Genomic DNA, 18,503 nt, shown 5'->3' on the forward strand with positions numbered 1-18,503 from the left:
TGTCACTTAAGTACGACAATTAACACAAAACTAAAGCAAATTAAAGGATTGGTTGGTTACCTCTATGGTGTACTGTTCAAAGACGCGTAGCTGGAGGAAGATGTCCAGCTTGATTTTGCGCTCGTGGAACAGCTCCTCCATCTGGCTCTGGGCCTCATCCAGTTGCTGCAAGACTCCCTGGATGTGAGCGATGGAACTACAGTGTGGTGTCTTATTGGTGGACATGGCAGCATCTCTGCAGAAGAGCGAGACAGATGGAGACGTTGCACAAACAACATGGCGATCTAAACGTTTAGTATTTTGTTTGCATTTTACATGATGCAGGAATAGCCACATTTAAAATTGCACACGTTATGAAATATTGTGCTAAACATGACTGTTAGCACAGAGAAGTCAATTCCAAAGACATTTTTGGGGTATTGTGTCTTAAAAGTTTATTGCGATATATTGCAATACACCAAAGTACAGTACAGTATTGCGATATATTGGGCAATGCTTGTAAAAAAAATCTATGGCATATATTTTAACAATGACTGAAAAAACCAAATTATTCGAAGACAACTTTTCTTTTTTCTTTTTCAGAAGTCACACATCATTGACATCTATGAGAACACATTAAATTATTTCAAGCGTGCCATTGCCTGTGTTAATATGTCCCCAGCAGTTAAGAATACTCTTTTCAGACAGCACTGATGTGGCACGAATACACAGGTAGCACTTGTTCTTACCGCACACCACTTCGTACTCTTCTTTTTCTGCCACAACCCTAAACGAAACTGATCGGTGACCTCAATTGCATTGGTGAAAAAAAATACGACAAAAACCAAGAAGACATTTTTTTTGTCATATTTCATCAAATACAGTGCAACCTTGAGACCTGGTCACTTCTGTACAGTTTTTTTTTCTTCATATTACAAAAATTACTTAGCATATAAAGAAACAAAACAAACTAAAACAAAACAAAAATCTCAAAATTCCCATTTGGATAAACACAACATGAGATTCTATTGCTTAATATGGCTGCTTGTTGAGGAGTAGGAGTCAGATATTATTGCGCTTCTTGTGAACACATACACAAGCTTACTACGGACGACTTGAACAGGAGAAGGAACCCTGAGATATGACTGCAAAGGCAGAAACGAATGAAATGTTATCTTCGTATCATAACGTTTTCATTTTCTGCTGTTTGCCCTCCTCCTCTGCTGCCACATGGCCTCACTCAAAAAGTAAGCTATTGTAACATTTAATAAGCTGTTTTTGAAGTGCTTGGAATGATTTAGATGTAAAACATGATTCATTATATGACAAAAACCATCATACAAAAGCCACTCTGAAGCGGATTGATTAACAACAACAACAAAAAAACCCACAAAATCTTATGAAAATAAGGTGTTTAAACCTGAAACGCGACGTATTGGAAGCTGAACGTCGTATTGCAGTACGTCTATAGTGTCACTTTGTATATCGCAATAGAGCAATATTATAGCCCAAGACTACTTTTAAGAATCCAAATATTCAAGCGCAAGTGCATAAATATCATACATGTGTATATATTACATTTTTTAATATGGTGGTGTAAAGGAGGGTTGGAATATGACTGGCACTGTATGAACAGTGAGAAAAAAAGGCATAAAGGTCCCAAAAAAGTCTAAGCTTCTGTTATGGGCGATATCGCTGAGTAGAGAAAATATACTGTATACTGAATGATTTGTCTTTGTTTATGTGTGTTATTGTGCCAAGTTTTTGTGAAAGTAGCAATTGCTTGAAGGCTGCCTGTAGTTTACAATAACTACAACAATGTTAATGTCATGTTTGTTTTTGCTTGTGGGTTCATTTTGGGGGGGTTCTGTTCTTTTCTGTTTACATAGTTCCTGTTTCAGCTCCTCGTATCACAGCACATTAGTTTTGATTTGATCCACCTGTCTGTGTTTACCTGCCCGCGTGTGTCCGCCAATCCGATTCTCCTGCCTATTGATCCCCTTCCAGCTGTTGCGCATCCGTCTAATTAGTGTGTGTGTTGCGGTTCCGTCTAATTAGTGTGTGTGTGTGTGTGTATTTAAGCCCAGTTTTCGTTACAACCTTTGCCGGATCATAGTCTCATGGTAGTCGCGTTTCACCTGTCATATGTCGGTTTCGTCTCGTCCCTTGCCAGCCTGCCTGTTGTGTTTCAATCCTCCACGTGTTTTATTTTCGCTAACTTCACGTTACTATGGCCCCTCTATATGGTTTGTCAAATTACAGGTACTATTTCGCAAAGTGGACAGCTTTTTAGGTGTCGCGCACAAAGTGCACCTAACGATTATATTTTTCTTGTCTTTATCGCTGATGAACTGAAAGCAATGGTCGTATGTCCATCTAGTGTGCATATTGTCCATTTTCAACCTGCCATTTCATCTCAGCTGTAGTAGATCAAACAAACATTTTGCCCCAGACTTTTCTCCTCCCATCTCGCAGTGTTTTGGTCGAATTATGGTGGGGAAAAAAATCCCCCACTGATTTCAGGCAAAAAATGCATTGTAATGCATTACTTTACTCTCAATTGTAACAAGTACAAAATGACTATTTTTGTGTGTAATAGATTATATTACCACGTTACAGTAAAAAACAATTCATTACAGTAATTACATCACTTTAGTTGATTATAGTATTAGAGTACCTGAGTTGCTGCATAAGCTCCTCCCCTTCCTTAATGACATTGAGTGTGGCTTCCAGAGTGGCTGTCTGCTGTTGCTGGAACTGCTGAATGAGTGCCTGCACAGATTCTACAGTGTCGCAGCTCACGTCATCCAGCAGCTGCTTTTGAAGCTCCTCCATCCAGGACCACAGCTGCAGCAGAATGAATGGAACACCAATGATACACAAATTGATAGTACTTTACACTGGAGCTAGAGCAATAGTTCCACAAAGACACAGGTGTCAAACTCAAGGCCTTTAAGCAGTTTCATATAATTTACACATCATTAGATTGCTACTGTATTTGTTTACACATATCAAAAGCAGTTTCTTCTGCCTTTTGTTCTCTTGTTCTCTACTTTCTTACTTTCTTAAAAGACGATTTGATATGTATCTCGACTTGTGATGTAATACGATTCAATAACATTTTATAATGTCACGATTTAATTTGATCCAGTGAATAAAAAATGTGAAAGTGTTTCACCTCTTTGGTGTGCGTGTGGAAGGACACCGACATGTCAAGCAGAAGCTTCCTGTGCTCGACACGGCGCACAAAGTCTTGAATTCGAACTTCCAAATGGCGCGCCGCCTTGTAGATTTCCTCCGGGTCGCATTCACCCGTCTGGGCCAGCTGCTCGGCTGCCTCCAGTAGCTTATCTGCGTTAGTATATGTGTTCTGGAAGGATACATACAATCATTACTCTGGCTGTTTATTTTGCAAAGTTTTATGATTCAGTAGCACAGCCGACGTCTTTTGGAGAACTGAAAACAACATGTTTTTCCATTGCAGTGTGACTTGCATTTTTCTTGATCACTTTTTTCCAATTTACCAACAGTAAACCACGGTTCAGTATTTGGAAATTTTCAGATTTTTATTGTTTTAATTTTTTTATTTTTTTTTGGGGGGGGGGGGGGGGGGGGGATAATCCTCTGTTATTTGATCAGGAAGTTACCTATTGCTGTACTGTATGGACATCAGTTACAACAGCCAGTACCTCTGAGATTGGATTACACTGCAGGGTTCAAGTTTGAGTGTTTTGCTTTCAATTGACAATCACGGTACTTTGCGTGTCATGACAGCATGAAAAAAAAAGATCCCTCCGATTGGAAACTGCCCTCAACAATGAGTCGGCCAATAAATAATACACATGACAAATCGCATTAATCACATTAAAAAACAAACTAATGTAAATGTCTATAAATGGTATACTAGAGGAGTGTAGAATATCACACAAGCAAAATAATTGCCAACCATGGTCTGTGGAGTTCAGTAATGGATGTTACCCACAATCAAATTAATTCTGAAATAATTTAGTTCAGGGCAACTAATTGGTATATAAATTTTAAAGTTTTATTTTATTCGCTTAAAAAAGATTATTTCCCATGTTTCACGTTCAGGTGTTGACACTATAGAGACAATATGTTTGTGCGAATTCTGTATGTACATCTTTTGTTTCATGTATTAAGTCAGTGAAAACACATCACAAGCAGAAGTGGGCAACATTTAGTTTTTTGCTGGTTTGGCATTCGTCAGAGCGCCGCCCCCTTTCCGTCATTGCCGGCTCGTCATTTTTGTTGAGCCAGGCAAAATTGTAATCGTTGGTTCAACAGTGTATTTTTGCCCACGCTTTCCCCAGCACTATAGGGCGAAATGTGATTTTTCTTTTTTTTTTTGGTCCGTCATTGTTGGTCTACTTTGTCTGCATTCATATTAATTCTTTTTTCTGTTTTTGTAACTCCACTTATAATCAATACCAAGCCTGTGGTTCTCTACTTAAACTGCAATTAACACTAAACAAGGCCAGGTTTAGTATCCCACATCTGAGGGATATCAGAGAACAAGAGTAGTGCAATTACCAATCATGTCCACTGGACTGCATTAACATGACTTACATTACTTTGATATGTTCCATGTCAGCTCTCTTTATAACTGCCTGTCCTACAACTTCAGAAGATGGTTTCATTAAGATTTGTCTAAATTTGTCTAAATTTCAGCTGTCACATACACTACAAATAAAACAAAGTACTGGTGAGGTTGAAGTTACTAAAGTCAAAAAATAAATAAATAAATAAATAAATAAATAAATGGGAATTTGGGAATTAAAAAAAAAAAAAAAACGTCACTCTTGCCTTTCCTGGACAAGAGCAAAACGCATATTTGATGCAGGCCATTGGTTGCTTGAAAGAGTGACTGACTGCAGTGGAACAGGCCCGAACGGCATCCTACAATTTTGTACTTTATAATTTAATTATCAGTAGGGCAGGACACTATTATTGATGTATCGATATATTGCAATATGAATGGATGGAATACGCATATTGTAATATGACATATTAATAATATGTAATAGTAATTTTCCAATATATCGCCTATCGGTTTTAAAACGCCTTATTTTTGTAATATTTAGTTTTATATATCAATCCCCTCTGAAGTGGCTTTTGTATCATGATTTTTGTCATATTATGAATCATGTTTTCCATATTACGATATACCGTATATCCGGTATCATACTAGTGCTGATTCTGGTTAGAGAATTTTTAACATTTTCTCCCTGAACGTGTCTCAAAGGGATTAAAGACTCTCTGAAGGGTAAATCTTTTATGATCCACATGAATTATAGTGTGGCTTCATTACGCATTTTGTCTGTAGACACACATCACGTCTCAACATCTTCAGATGGGATGAGACTTCTGGATCTTCCCGAATGTAGGGGAAGGCTTAGTCCGAAGATTACAATTTACAGGAGATTAATACTTTGTGCTGCATGACTGCTGAAAGATTACTGCTAACGTATCATCATCCATGTCAGTTGAATACATAAAGACCCAGAAAACGATGGCCAAAACTCAGAATGACTCATTATGTTGTGAAAATGGTTGGAAATATAATACGTTTTAACTTAAAGTAAAATCACATTAACATGACCCACATTACAACAAGTCGGGTGTTATCATTTCTATTTAGCATGTTATAAAACAGATCACTGGATAAGAACATTCTGTCAAGCTGACCATTACGATCGAAGCAAGGTTGTGTTCTTGTTCATCCAGGTGGATAGAGGCAGAAAGTCTCCTTTTTGGATTTTGAACTTTGCCATATGTAGTGGATGTGAGATGATTTTGTATATAAATATATGACATCACCGGCAGCTCGATTAGCACGTCCACCTCACAGTTAAGGGACCAGTGTTCAATTCCAGGTGGCAACCAGGTCAGGGTGTCCCCTGCCGACTGCCTGAAGCCAGCTCGGGTAGTGAGAAAGTGCGGCTATTTATATATATATATATATATATATATATATATATATATATATATATATATATATATATATATATATATATATATATATATATATATATATATCTGCTGTGTGTAGGGATGGGGCGAGGGGGGTGAATGATCAGGGTTGTTACAGGTTACAAATCTCGTGAAGGCACTCTCTGACCTCTGCGTAACTTTCGTTTCTTATTTAGTATGGATGATCAATCTTGTACTATTTTATGCTTTCACTGTTTCCAGATTCCCCCATGAGCTTTTAATGAGCAGCAGTTGCATGTTTAGGGAGTAACCTACGCCAATAGAGTTGGGAACCAGACAGTTCTCTGAACTGTTTCAAACGGTTTCAAACACTGTGACCAACATTATCAAGAAAAAAAATACAATACATTTATGACAGTTACAGTATCATAGTTTTAAGATTCCCGTTAGTATAATGACATTTAGGGTATTTGTATTGCGGTCAAACGTCTGCATAAACTGAAAATTGTAAACTGCACAAGATCACATGACTTAAAGAATGAGCACATCTCACATGTAATTACTAATGACAGGTACTTTGTTATGGGTACATCTGCAAAAAACATCTTTTAAAATCAAGCCCAGTTTTAATTAAATCATACAGTACATTCATTATTATTATTTATTTTTTAAATAACTTTCAGCCTTCAAGCTCTGTGGGATGGAGTATTGTGCTACTAGTCAGGGCCGAAAAAGGCTTCTTTGCAGGCCTCAATTATTAAAAGAACTTGCATTTGAAACTTTGCATAAATTTGTAAAATGTTATTCATAATTTCCACCCGTCTTTTGTCTTCATTTGGTAGGGTGCCTTGGTTGTGCAAACTGCAATCACATGTGGGTAACTATTGCGTTTTGTTAATCATTTGAGCTTCTATTTGTTGCTAAATCGATGCACAACTTTGCTAGGCCTTCAGACTCATGATTGCTCAAAAGACTCATGATTGACCCATACAATTGAAACAACCCAATATTTTTTTTTTTTAGTTTTCGTTTTAAGAAACTTCAACCATCACATTTTAGATTCATTACACAGAGCCTACTAGAAGGTTGTGAAGGGACGGTAGCATTCTTGTGTCTTCTGATGAGTTCAGAGTTCCACGTGTGTTATTCATCACATGTAGGCAGGAGAGGACGACTGTTGAGCTTGACTGAAAATTTGGATGTGAGAATAATTTGGACACTACTCATAGCTGGCTGGCTAGGTGCCAAATGCACATGTGGTCGCCCTTATGCTTGAACATTGTGTTTGTTATGGACAATCGCTGAAGTCTCGTAACAAAACATTGCTCTGGTTCAGACCAGGGATACCTCCCAATCAAATCTCTGCAGGTCGCACTGTCACTTCATAGTCTTATTGCTATTTATTGCTCGAACATGGAATGTAGTCTGCCCGGCAAAGTGACCGGAATAAGAATTTTATGGTGTGGTATAATAATACTATACATATGACAATAAAAACTCTTGAAACTTGAATTGCCCACAGGAGCACTGAAGTCCCTAACAGAATGGGGGAGTCCCCAGAGGGAGCATTCTCCAGCTCACCCTCCAAAGACTTTATAAAGCGTAGGTATTCTGAAGTGTTTTTAGGTGCATAATGTAAGCACAAACAACAATTAAAGACCTCACCGCTGGAGGGCAATGTGTATGCCCTTACATGCTCTGTGCGATCTCACTGCGGGCACCTCCAGAGTGGAATAGAGGTCATTCTTGAGAGGACTGGTACCAGAACACAAGCTGTGTGTGGAGGAAAGTCCGACTATATTGAGTCTGAACCTTTCGGCCTCGTACACCAGCTCAGGCTCCTTCCCTGCCAAAGCGGTGACTTTGCATGTACCAAGAGCTACTTCTACTACTTGAGCTACTTGGGGATCGGTCTGCTAAGGTACATGTCCTTGGCAACCGCCCAGCTCTCTCTGCAGACGACCCCTTCTACAGATGGTGAGCCCATGGGAGGGGGGACCCATGTTGCCCCCGGCCAGACCCCATGGGTGCAGGTCCAGCCACCAGGCGCTTGCCAGTGGGTCCCACCGCCAGAGGGGGACAATGACCTTCATCCGAGCAAGGGTAGACACAATCCAAGTGTTGTATTCATCATAAGGGAACTATGAGCCTTCACTTAGGACCTGTTTGCCATGGGTGACCCTACTCTGACCCAACTTAGCTCCGAGGATCACTGGGACATGCGAATCCTTCCACCACGGTAAGGCGACAGCTCACAGAGGAATGATGGCTATAGGAGGGGCAAAAGCTCACCGAGGGGTGACGGCCAAAGTCATCATGCCTATTTATTATAATATTATCCTTTTATAGAAAACAATGTCCAACCTGAGCAACATCTTCAAAGTCATCGTGTCGTTTCTGCAGTGCTCGAGCTCGATGAAGAGACTTTCCCACTCCGGTATGCTTGCTGAGGAAAGCCTCGCCATGGTTTTCAATCCAGTCCATCACCTGGAGAGAAGGAGTGCACAATTCAAAGCAATTTTTGGAGAACTAAGTGAATCAATTTTGCCACCACACAAACTCAAGCAAATTGTTACCATAGCAGTTTCATCAATATGTGCACCAGTCAATGTGTATAAATCAATAGAATGAGTAACCATCTGATTTATGTTATGTGAGGAGAAGAATGTGAACCCAGAAGCAGGCCGAACATGGAAGTAGAGAAGCAATGTCTTTGCATATATAATGAAGGAGAAAACTTGGTCTGCAAAAACCAGACCTAAAAAACTAACCTGGAACATTAAAACTGGAAGGAATGTAGGAAGATAGCTTTGCATGGCAGTTATTGATCTTGAGCTTCTGACAATATATCGCTGAGAACTGTCACATCCCATGTACCTAATATTGTGTCCTGTTCACAGATTAGGGGGCGAAAGCACCGGCCGCACACCTGCTGCGCATTGCAATCAGGGGACTTTATTGGTGCGGCCGAAGTAGGAGGACATCGCCGGATTATTGCATTATGGAGCCTTCCAGTGCCAATCCCAGTCTCCTGTTTCTCAGTCTCTCGTTTCCTAGCGTTAAAAGTTTTTTTGAGTTGGTACTTGGTGTTTCTTGGCGACATCCTCCTGCTGGTTCTGCCACCAAGTCTAATGAGTTAAATTGCCCTTTTGCATTGTCTCTTTGATTTGTACTTTGGATCTCATTTTCACCTTTGTGTTGCACTTTGAGGAACGTTTGTTGTTAATTCACGCGTCGCATGCTCTTTTTGGGAATAAAGATTTTTTCACACCAAAGCCACCTACAGCGTGTTCTGGAGTTCACTTCTTGTTTGCCTGGGTCACCGTCGTCACAAGAACCAAGAGAAAAAGATAAGCTATATTGTGGAAAGAAGCGCTGTGAAGGTTTCCCTGCATATCAGAGAGATGAAACAGGACTTGTAATCCACTCCTGGAGTGGAGTAATCCACTGGTCGATGTCGCGCCGGGGGCGAATCCCACTTCTTGTAGGAGTGTACATGACACAATAACTGTCTTGCCAGTCTTGTACATGCTGTTGACTGTCTGTTGAGTACCTCTAGCAGTAGTCTCCAAGTGAACCTCAACCTATATTGTTGCATGTATTGTGCCTTTAGGTGACAAAGGTGTGTGTGGCATGCGAGTGAGAGAGGTGAGAGAGGTAGTGAATGAGGCGTGCATGCATGGAAGGACATACGTTGAGGATATATATATATATATATATATATATATATATATATATATATATATATATATATATATATATATATATATATATATATACTTTTCACATATTTAAACAATTCTGGTACCCACATACACATGCATTAATATTGCGGGGGCAGTTCCTATTAACCACAAAAATGATGGAACATTTCATATAACATAATAAAGCGAAGGAATGGACCATAGAAACTGCACTGTAAAAAAGGAACAAATCACTCATCATCATTCACCCTATAAGACAAAAGTGACACATTGTAGCTATTAGCAGTTAGTAATTTGTGGTTAGCTTTGAATTAGAACAAAACAAGAACACACTGAAAATTAGAACTTCCATCCATTTTCTATAGCAGCCTACTGGGGTCGCTGGCTTGCTGGTACCTATCCCAGCCATCTTCGGGCAGTAGGCACGGGACACCCTGGACTGGTTGCTAGCCAATCGCAGGGCATACAGAAGCAGACAACAATTCATGCACCCAATCACAGCTAAGACAAATTTAGTGTGTCCAATGCACCTGCCACGCATGTTTTTGGAGTGTGGGAGGAAGTCGGAGTGCTTGGAGAGAACCCACGTGTGCTTGAGGAGAACACGCAAACTCCAGTTGGAATTGAACTCGGGACCCTAAACTGTGAGGTGGGCGTGCTAACCACTCTTCCACCGGGCCACCTTTTTTTAGTCTACTTATTGTTTATATTTATTTAATATGCACTGATCAGAGCAGCGCTCCCAATTTCGTTGTATACCTGCTATATAATGAATCATAAAGGCATTCTATTATGTTCTGTTCTATTCTTTTTTAATACTATTCTATTGTTTGACTGATTTTCTCATTTTCACTTCACATATCTCAAGCTTTCCCCTAACAAAAGTTTGGGCATGCAAAAAAAAATAAAAACAACAAGTAAAACGGAAGATAAATGAGCAATGAGTGTAAATGTGCATGTCATCAGCTCTTTTCAAAATGATTTGTTTTAATGGAGCACATGGCCGGTTGAAGGTTGGACGTGCCAAACCAAACTGCACACCTCATATGCTCCATCTACACCTTCGCTCGTGTGTCTTCCGCTCGCGAGGAACTATCATCTGCCGATGGGCTGTGATTTATTTAGCATTAGAAGCGTGCTGCGCTTTCCACATGTGCGTCGCCACGCCAGACAGCGCTCGCTCGATGGCTATCTCGGGGGGCTCATAGCCGCCGATACGTGACGGCTGTTTTTGGCAAAACTGTGTTCTCCCACTGAATTTACTGCCCCCGCTCGATGTGATCTCTTCTTTGTTCGGTGTTTCGCTCGTGTCCTCCCCTCTGGGACTTCTTAAGCAGTTTTCATGTGTGTAGGAATTCTCACCTGCTTCCTTCACACATTATAGATGATTCAAGATTGTTAATGGTTCTGGTGTTGGGTTCTCGCCAATTTATTTTAGTTATTCTTTTTTGTTTTATCAAAAACTTGAGCATTGTGTGCTAAGAACAATTAAAACATTAGTTTATTTACATGGATTATATCCCAAGTAGCCTTATTGGAAATTTAGCAACAGCGAGCAGTAGATTGATATTACTAGACATCACCAATAATCTATTTTTGGCAGAAACGTCAAATTTGATCTGCGGAACATTGTTCCAAAATGTAGAAGAAGTGAGAGCCATCGTTGGAAAGTGAAAAGGGGCCGTTGTTTCCCCCTTTGCATTCATTTGATAAATGAGTAGACCTAAAACCTCTCCCTGAGGAACTCCACTACAAAATTGTATGGAAATGTTACTTTGGATGGATGTCAGTATGTCACGGAAAAATGTATGGGTTACAAATTCCACCTGCAACAAACTGTAAAGTCAAGAAAAAAAATGAATTGTGAATTTGGTAGGTTACTGGCACTGCTGCAAGACTTATTTTGTCTTTGTTGTTGGAACAAGGACAAGGAGCGTAAATTTGATAGAAAACAAATAGACTCCAAACAACGAAGAAATTACTCAGTACTTTTGTTCAGTACTTTTGTTCATATATTTGGAGACACTTAATAAAGGCCTGTTTTTTCTTAATAGTGGTTTTAAAATCATGTCATATCCTAACCTTCAGACACATTTCCATGCTTCATATATATGCCAAGGCGTCAGAGGAGCAAAGATCCACTCGGATTTGATAAGTTTTTCGGGTTTTAGGAAAATGATGGATGAAAAGAGCTGATGGAAAACACATGTCGCCACAGAATGACACACTCCACTGCAGCTTTATGAAATACTCTCTCTTCCTTGTTTTGTATTGTTTTCACTTACTAAGTGCATAAGTATGTGAATGTGTATCTATGTGTATTTATTTTCATGTGGGTTTGTGAGTCTACGAGCGTGTGTGTGTGTGTGTGTGTGTGTGTGTGTGTGCGTGTTGGGGGGGTGGGAGGGTGTGTACCTGTTGGACATCCTGCTGAAATACACACAGCTGCAGTCTCTGATGCAGTCGGACCTTTCGGTGCTGCCAAATGTTCTCCAGACGGCGCTGATGGTGGAGCACTTCATGGACCACATCCAGGATACAATGAACCTACACAGAAAAACATACCATTCATTACTTAAAAAAATGTGACTGAGATTTAAGATAAGATGAGTGAGAAACTCAACACCATTTCATACTGGTTGAATATTATATTAGGGTGATAAAAGCATAGGCTTTTGTTATGCAAACATGTGGTGGAAACATTGTTCCCTGGTGGTAGAATGACAAAGTACTTGATTTGACATGTAGTGTAGCTGGCTTTTTAAATTTAATATCGCAGAGAATCAGCTTAATTAATCGTGGCAGCCAATATTGTGAAATATTGTGAAATTCGATTAATTGTGCAGCCCTACTAAGTCCTCAATATAGATGCACTAATATACCGTGAATAAAAAAAAAAGAAAAAGGAATTTGCAATTATGTCATACCAGATTAGGAAATTTTCAAGTACAGTGTTTTTCAATCAACTCCAAAGGAAAATCTTGCAAAATTTTCTGACAACTTTTCTGGAATTTGCAATTTTGGACAGTATGGTGCAGATATTTTGCAATTGAGATAAGGAATGTTTGGCCTTGGCTGTGTTCTACCCTTTATTAAGTGTCATGTTTTGAAAGGTACTTACCGCTTTGGAGTAGTTGGCGGTGGCTGTCAGAGACTCTGAGTTGCCAGGGCTAAGAGGTCTTTGAAGGACGTCTAGCAGAGCCTTTCCATCCTGACTCACCTGGACACATGCAAAAAAGAATGAGAAATAGGAATAAAATTAGAGATGAATAGAAAGCAGTTGTTCTAAGGCTATGTTGTCCAACCATGAATAAGCACAGGCATGTTTTACATTAGAAAGAGCTCATTGTTGACAACTAGAACAAATGTCAGAAAAAGTATTTATAATAATGACCTTGTATCCATTTATTCCCAAAATCACATATTCAGCGTGAAATCTGGACCTGGCTATTGGCAGATGGAGCTGGTCTGTGATGGGATAACTTGTTATTAAGGTAACATTTTCTTTGGGAAGGGTAAAAGGCCAAGTAAATAGGCAATAGCAGGAGTCCTACTTGAAATAATGATTTCTTGGAGTAAGGAGTTTGAGTGCTTCTTTCCAGATGAAAAGGACCCACAAACTAGCCAGAAATGCTTCAGCACCCATTTGTTAATCAACCAGGTGAATCTAGCATGGCTGTGCAAGAAGATGATTAACTGTTGGAGATCACAAATGATGGCGGCCTTGAAAGAAGAAACAAGGCTATGAATAATTTGAGGTTTTGTGTCTATCTTTGTTATTTTGAAGGCTTGTAAAACAATTTAATACCTCATCATTACTCATGCTTCACACAGGCACGAGAACCAAAAATGTAATCTGAATGCAGGCAATCAGAGCTTAGGCTTTCATGGTGCTATGCAATGGTCCTCATGGGAATTGTAGTCTTCTGTTACTCAAAACACTACCACTTTTGTCCATATAAACGACAAAACCTGAAAGTTCTTAAGTTGTGCTTTAACCACTTACCTTTAACCACCAATGGTGAGTCACCATACATATGGTTCAGTGCCAAAACCAGTTCATCAAAGATATCATTTCTTCTTCAATATGAAGTGTATTTTGGGATATTCATTTACTTTATTCATTTCTTCAGTATTTTGTTGAAGCCTTATTGCAGTATTTGCCAGTGTAACTTTTAAGTCAGATAACAGAGACAAAGGCATTCCTTTTAGGCCTGCCTTGGGGGCTGGGGGTTGCTGGACCCTGACCATCTGACCTCTTAACCAATGGGTTTTGCCACAGACAAGTAATTTGAGTAATAAAGGAGGAGATAAACGAGTTTAAAGGAAGAACAAAAGAGCCACAAGGGCACTCGCCATTTTGGAGGCATGTTAACATTAGTAGTATGAAAGTATAGAATAAATCTTTTTCTAACCAAGATGACTGAGGAGGTCTTCATTTTCATCACCAACCAGTGTTGCCTGGCGGCAGATTCCGGAAACGCAGCTGGGCCATAACCACTACAAGCTTTAAATTCACCACAAAAGCTTGCATCAATAACCCAGATGCAACATTCCTCAATTACCAGGAGTTGTGCTTTGCCCTCCAAGACTTCACCAAAGCTTGCCTGTGCCATGTATTCAATTCTGTTAGTAGCAGCAATGGAGATAATCCTTAGTGAGGCAAGATAAATGTTCGACAGGACCATCTGTTCAGAGACAAACCCATTGAGGAACAACAATATAATGTTGACCTACCTCTTCCAGGCAGCATCGTGTACATTTAGATTGCAGGGAAAGACAGATGAGTTAAAGGCTTGGGCAGTGGTGTAGATTAAGTTTGCCAAGTGACATAGCACGTCAGTCTAAAGGGGAGTCAGCGATGACTTCACAATCTTTTTTGTTGGGGGAGAGAAAATGCCTCCACTATCTGAATAACCCTCAAAAGCCTGCAACGGTAATATATTGCCCGACTATCTGACTAACAGATGGGGAAAGCTGTCATAAAGTAGCTCACAGATGACCTGGCAGAGACTGACCAAAACACATCTCTGAAAAGTACAGCTTTCTAAAGTTCCTATGGGCCCAGAGAAAAGCACTCAAACAGAGGCAGAAAAAGCTGTCAGTATACTACAACGCCAAGAGATCCTTGAGTCCATGCTGGGAGAATCAAAGGCTTTGCTACCCTCATAACATATGAAATGCTTCCCTGTACTTGTAAATCTCCACCGTTTTTTTTTTTTGTTTGTTTTTTTTTAATAATTAACGCTCAACAATGCTCACAGCATGTGCTTTTTCAAATGCTTACTTAATCCCCTCCCCCCTCCATAAAACACACAATTAAAAATAATTCAAAGTTTCAGTCCACGTGGTCACGTTTTGAAGTACATTTAAAACCAAAAGAGACAACAGAAATAAATTGGGCTTGCTTTTACTCTCCTTGAGTCACAATTATTACCTAATAATCCAGGTCTGATACAAATGCAGAACCAAGACCGCTCTGGATTATACCTCCATTCAAATCAGGACTTGTGTCTCCAATTTTCTCCAATCTTCAGTTTTCACCAACATTAACCAATCTCTATTGCAAAGCAATAACACTTTTAATTTAGAAAGGTATTTAACATAGGACGGCTGATGTCAAATCTTAAAATTACACAGGTTTTCCAAGCACTGCTAAACTTGCGGTGATCTGTGCATTTTTATGGGAACCTTTCTAAAGAAAAATCTTCAAAATTGTATGCAGCTCAGGTTAAAAACACAGATGAAACGTATGCAAGTAAAAACATCAATCATGTCTTTTCAGTTGTTGTTGTTGTCTTTTTACCTCAGTGTAGGCCTGTGTGACCTGCTCATAGAGGCTCTGATGGCGGTGGATGGCCAGCTCTAGTTCTTGCATCTCAGTCGGGAGACCCCCCTCACTGCAGACCTTGCACCATGCCTCCACCTCTGACAAGAACTGCAGCAAAGAAATAGGAGTGAACGAGTTATCACAAAATTGATTGAAAATTGCTCCTCTGATTCATTTTTCTTATTTTAACATTCCTCCTAATGGCAGTATTCTTATCATTTATTTAAGTTCTTTTCCACTTTCTTTTGCCACTTATTTAAAGCCCCCCAAACCATTTTTGAAAGTAAACAGAGGCATATGCAGTATGTCAATGAAGTTTGCACTTACGATATGCTAAATCTTCAAGTTATTACAACAAAGGCCAACAATATAATGATGCAAAACTGTTAGCCATTAAAAACAGAAAGTGTAAAACTGTAGTAAACTGTACTTTTACATAAACAACCAGGAGGACTTATTGTACCTATCTGTACACTACAGGTAAAGACGTGAACAAGTTAGCTATAATCATCATCCTTCATTCTCTGTTGTGCAGTATATGCTACATACTTAGGACTCAAGCATATTTTTACCATGTGTGTACATTGTTTACCTTTTGGGCAGAAAAAGGTGTTGATTTCGGACAAATATTTTTGAAACTATATGTGATTGTACTAAAATCAGCAATGGAGTCATATAGTATCATAAATTGCTGTAATTATTTTGTATTTAGTGTCTTTATACTATAATTTATGGATACAATACATTTCTTTTGTGCCGTTGGTATTCAGTAGTTCATGACAATTCCTGAATAATTAACAAACAAAACTCAAAGAATTACAATTTCATACTATATTAAATTTAATATTAACCACAAATTATTCAAATATTTACTTAGCATTTGCTTTCCAAACAAAACCAAAAATGCCCTTCTATGACATTTTTAGCAGATGAAAATATATGGTCACATTCAAATTGGTACTGGCCTGGAAGGAACAGCATTTATTGCTAGCCGATGGCTCGACAGTGGGGCACGGTAACCCTGGGTCAGTGTTAATGTTGGCCCCTATTGACCAATTCCCATTTCGATGCACATTTTAGTGATATGTGAGTAATTGATATGTTACATTCTGGACAAATGTGTCGTGATACTTTTAACCTTTTATATGTTTTGAGAAACAAGACCAGGAAAATACTACTGAACAATGCCTAGGGGTTCACCTGTTCTGCTTTTTGGTGAAAAACAGCAGACATTGCAAGTATGGTCGAGCGTTCATCAAGAGCAGCAGCAAAGCTTTTCCAGTCCAGGTCCAGCTGGCTTGATATCTGTTTAATCTGCGTAGAGGCGTAGTGTCCTGCCTCCGCAAGGCGACCCGCTACGGACATGATCCTGTTGATGTTGACGTAAGCATTCTGAAGGGGGAAAAATGAAAACGGTATAGTACATTACAATGTATATGCAATGAGATTTCATTGTGTGAGTCGACGGAGTGTGGTTACCATAGAGTTCATGGCAAAGTGGTTGTGTTGTGTCTGGAGCTCGGCAGCATGTTGGTATGCTCGGCCGATCTCGGTATGGCTCTGTAGAAATAACTCCTTGTTGTGGCTGATCCAGTCAAACATCTGCACAAATAGAATTTGATTACAGCTAACAGCTAGTTTAGCATCACCTCACTTCTTCATAAGTCCAGATGTGCAGGCTACAATTAAGAATAAGGTTGATTCATCTGTTTTCCATTCAAAAAGCTGCTGTTACGAATTAATTTAAGATTATCCAGAGTGAAGATGTCCGCCAAGGCTTACACATCAGTCCTGAAAAATGAATAGCATTTTTAAACTGTATTTCTGTAATAGTCCTGCTTTCTTGTGCCATCTCTGACCTTTACCACATCTTTTCGTTTTGTTTTGGTTCCGGAATTGAGGAGGGGATACTGTATTTTGCACGGACTAAGCTAAGTACACAGCAACGTTACATTTATTAATTACAACATTTTACTGTTAGAAAATGCTGAAGCGGTGAAAATGTGTGTTTGGGAGCACAATCAATCAACATCAACACCAACAGACAATCAACATCAGTAGTAAATAATTCACCCACGGGAGAAACTGTTGTTATGAATACTGGGTTCCCATGGGGACTGATTTGATAGGATGAAAGGATGTTAATGAGAATGGTGTAATGACATTGTTTTGCATTTTAATCTCAGTAAAATGCCTGATTTTGACCCCATTATTCACGCTGTTTATATAGTCTCCATCATCTGAGAGCCTCGTGACGATAAGCATTTAGGATGATGGATGGATGCAATTGGCTGGAAACCATTCCAGGGTGTCCCCCACCAACTGCCCGACTATGGGTGGGATAGGTACCAGCAAGCCAGCGCCCGTAGAGAGGATAAGCACTGGGGGGTGGAGGGTGGAAAGAAAGGAAGGAAGGAAGGAAGGATGGGTGGATGGATATTTGCCATGTTATAGATAAAAAGGAAGTCAGGTAGCCAACCAGAAGTTCTCATACACATTGAGCAATTTGAGTTCCTCTTTTTGCATAATATATAATATAATGTATACATATTCTCTAAAAATGTCATGCACAACTTGTGAGTTATGCAGCTTCACAAAAGTGAACACCCATGCGGTTATTGTTGTAATGAATTCAAGCTGTGTCACCCTAAAAATGGCTTTTTGGGAGGCTGAGGTCCTCACGCACCCTCACACTTATGTGGACCAAACTGTTGCATTTATTCTCTACACTTTGTAAACATTTATTTGTGAAAACTCAAATGTCACTGGACTCCCATCTGTTGATCTCCTAAACAAATGTGAAGAAGAGGCAAGAACATATTTTGTAAGTTCCGCAAGCTACAACTATAAATATTTTTTTAAGATGATGCATTGATGTTTATGATATATTCATGATTCTGAATGGTAATTGATGGTATCTATCGAATCACAACTGCAGCTGATCAATTACATGGTGCAAATGTTTGATTGTTACACCTTTTTTTAGTGAACACTAATTCCTTGCTTTAGGTCATGTGACACTTGATCTCAGTCAAAAA

General features: G+C 39.4%; 1 protein-coding gene across 2 annotated transcripts in view; it reads right to left on the reverse strand.

The window, feature by feature from the left end:
• LOC148423189 (kalirin-like) overlaps positions 1-18,503 on the reverse strand; it is a 156,638-nt gene that overhangs the window by 92,287 nt on the left and 45,848 nt on the right. For both annotated transcript variants that reach the window (XM_088415343.1, XM_088415344.1), the window contains exons 9-17: positions 16,945-17,067; positions 16,666-16,857; positions 15,442-15,573; positions 12,757-12,855; positions 12,051-12,182; positions 8,296-8,418; positions 3,158-3,349; positions 2,657-2,826; positions 61-235 (exon numbers count right to left, since the gene is read on the reverse strand). In XM_088415343.1, the coding sequence (XP_088271469.1) occupies positions 61-235; positions 2,657-2,826; positions 3,158-3,349; positions 8,296-8,418; positions 12,051-12,182; positions 12,757-12,855; positions 15,442-15,573; positions 16,666-16,857; positions 16,945-17,067 (1,338 nt within the window). The remainder of the gene's footprint in view (positions 1-60; positions 236-2,656; positions 2,827-3,157; positions 3,350-8,295; positions 8,419-12,050; positions 12,183-12,756; positions 12,856-15,441; positions 15,574-16,665; positions 16,858-16,944; positions 17,068-18,503) is intronic.

Source organism: Hippichthys cyanospilos, chromosome 5 (genome assembly GCF_059441005.1).
Source record: "Hippichthys cyanospilos isolate Australia breed blue-spotted pipefish chromosome 5, RoL_Hcya_1.0, whole genome shotgun sequence".
In the NCBI taxonomy this organism is placed as follows: Eukaryota; Metazoa; Chordata; class Actinopteri; order Syngnathiformes; family Syngnathidae; genus Hippichthys; species Hippichthys cyanospilos.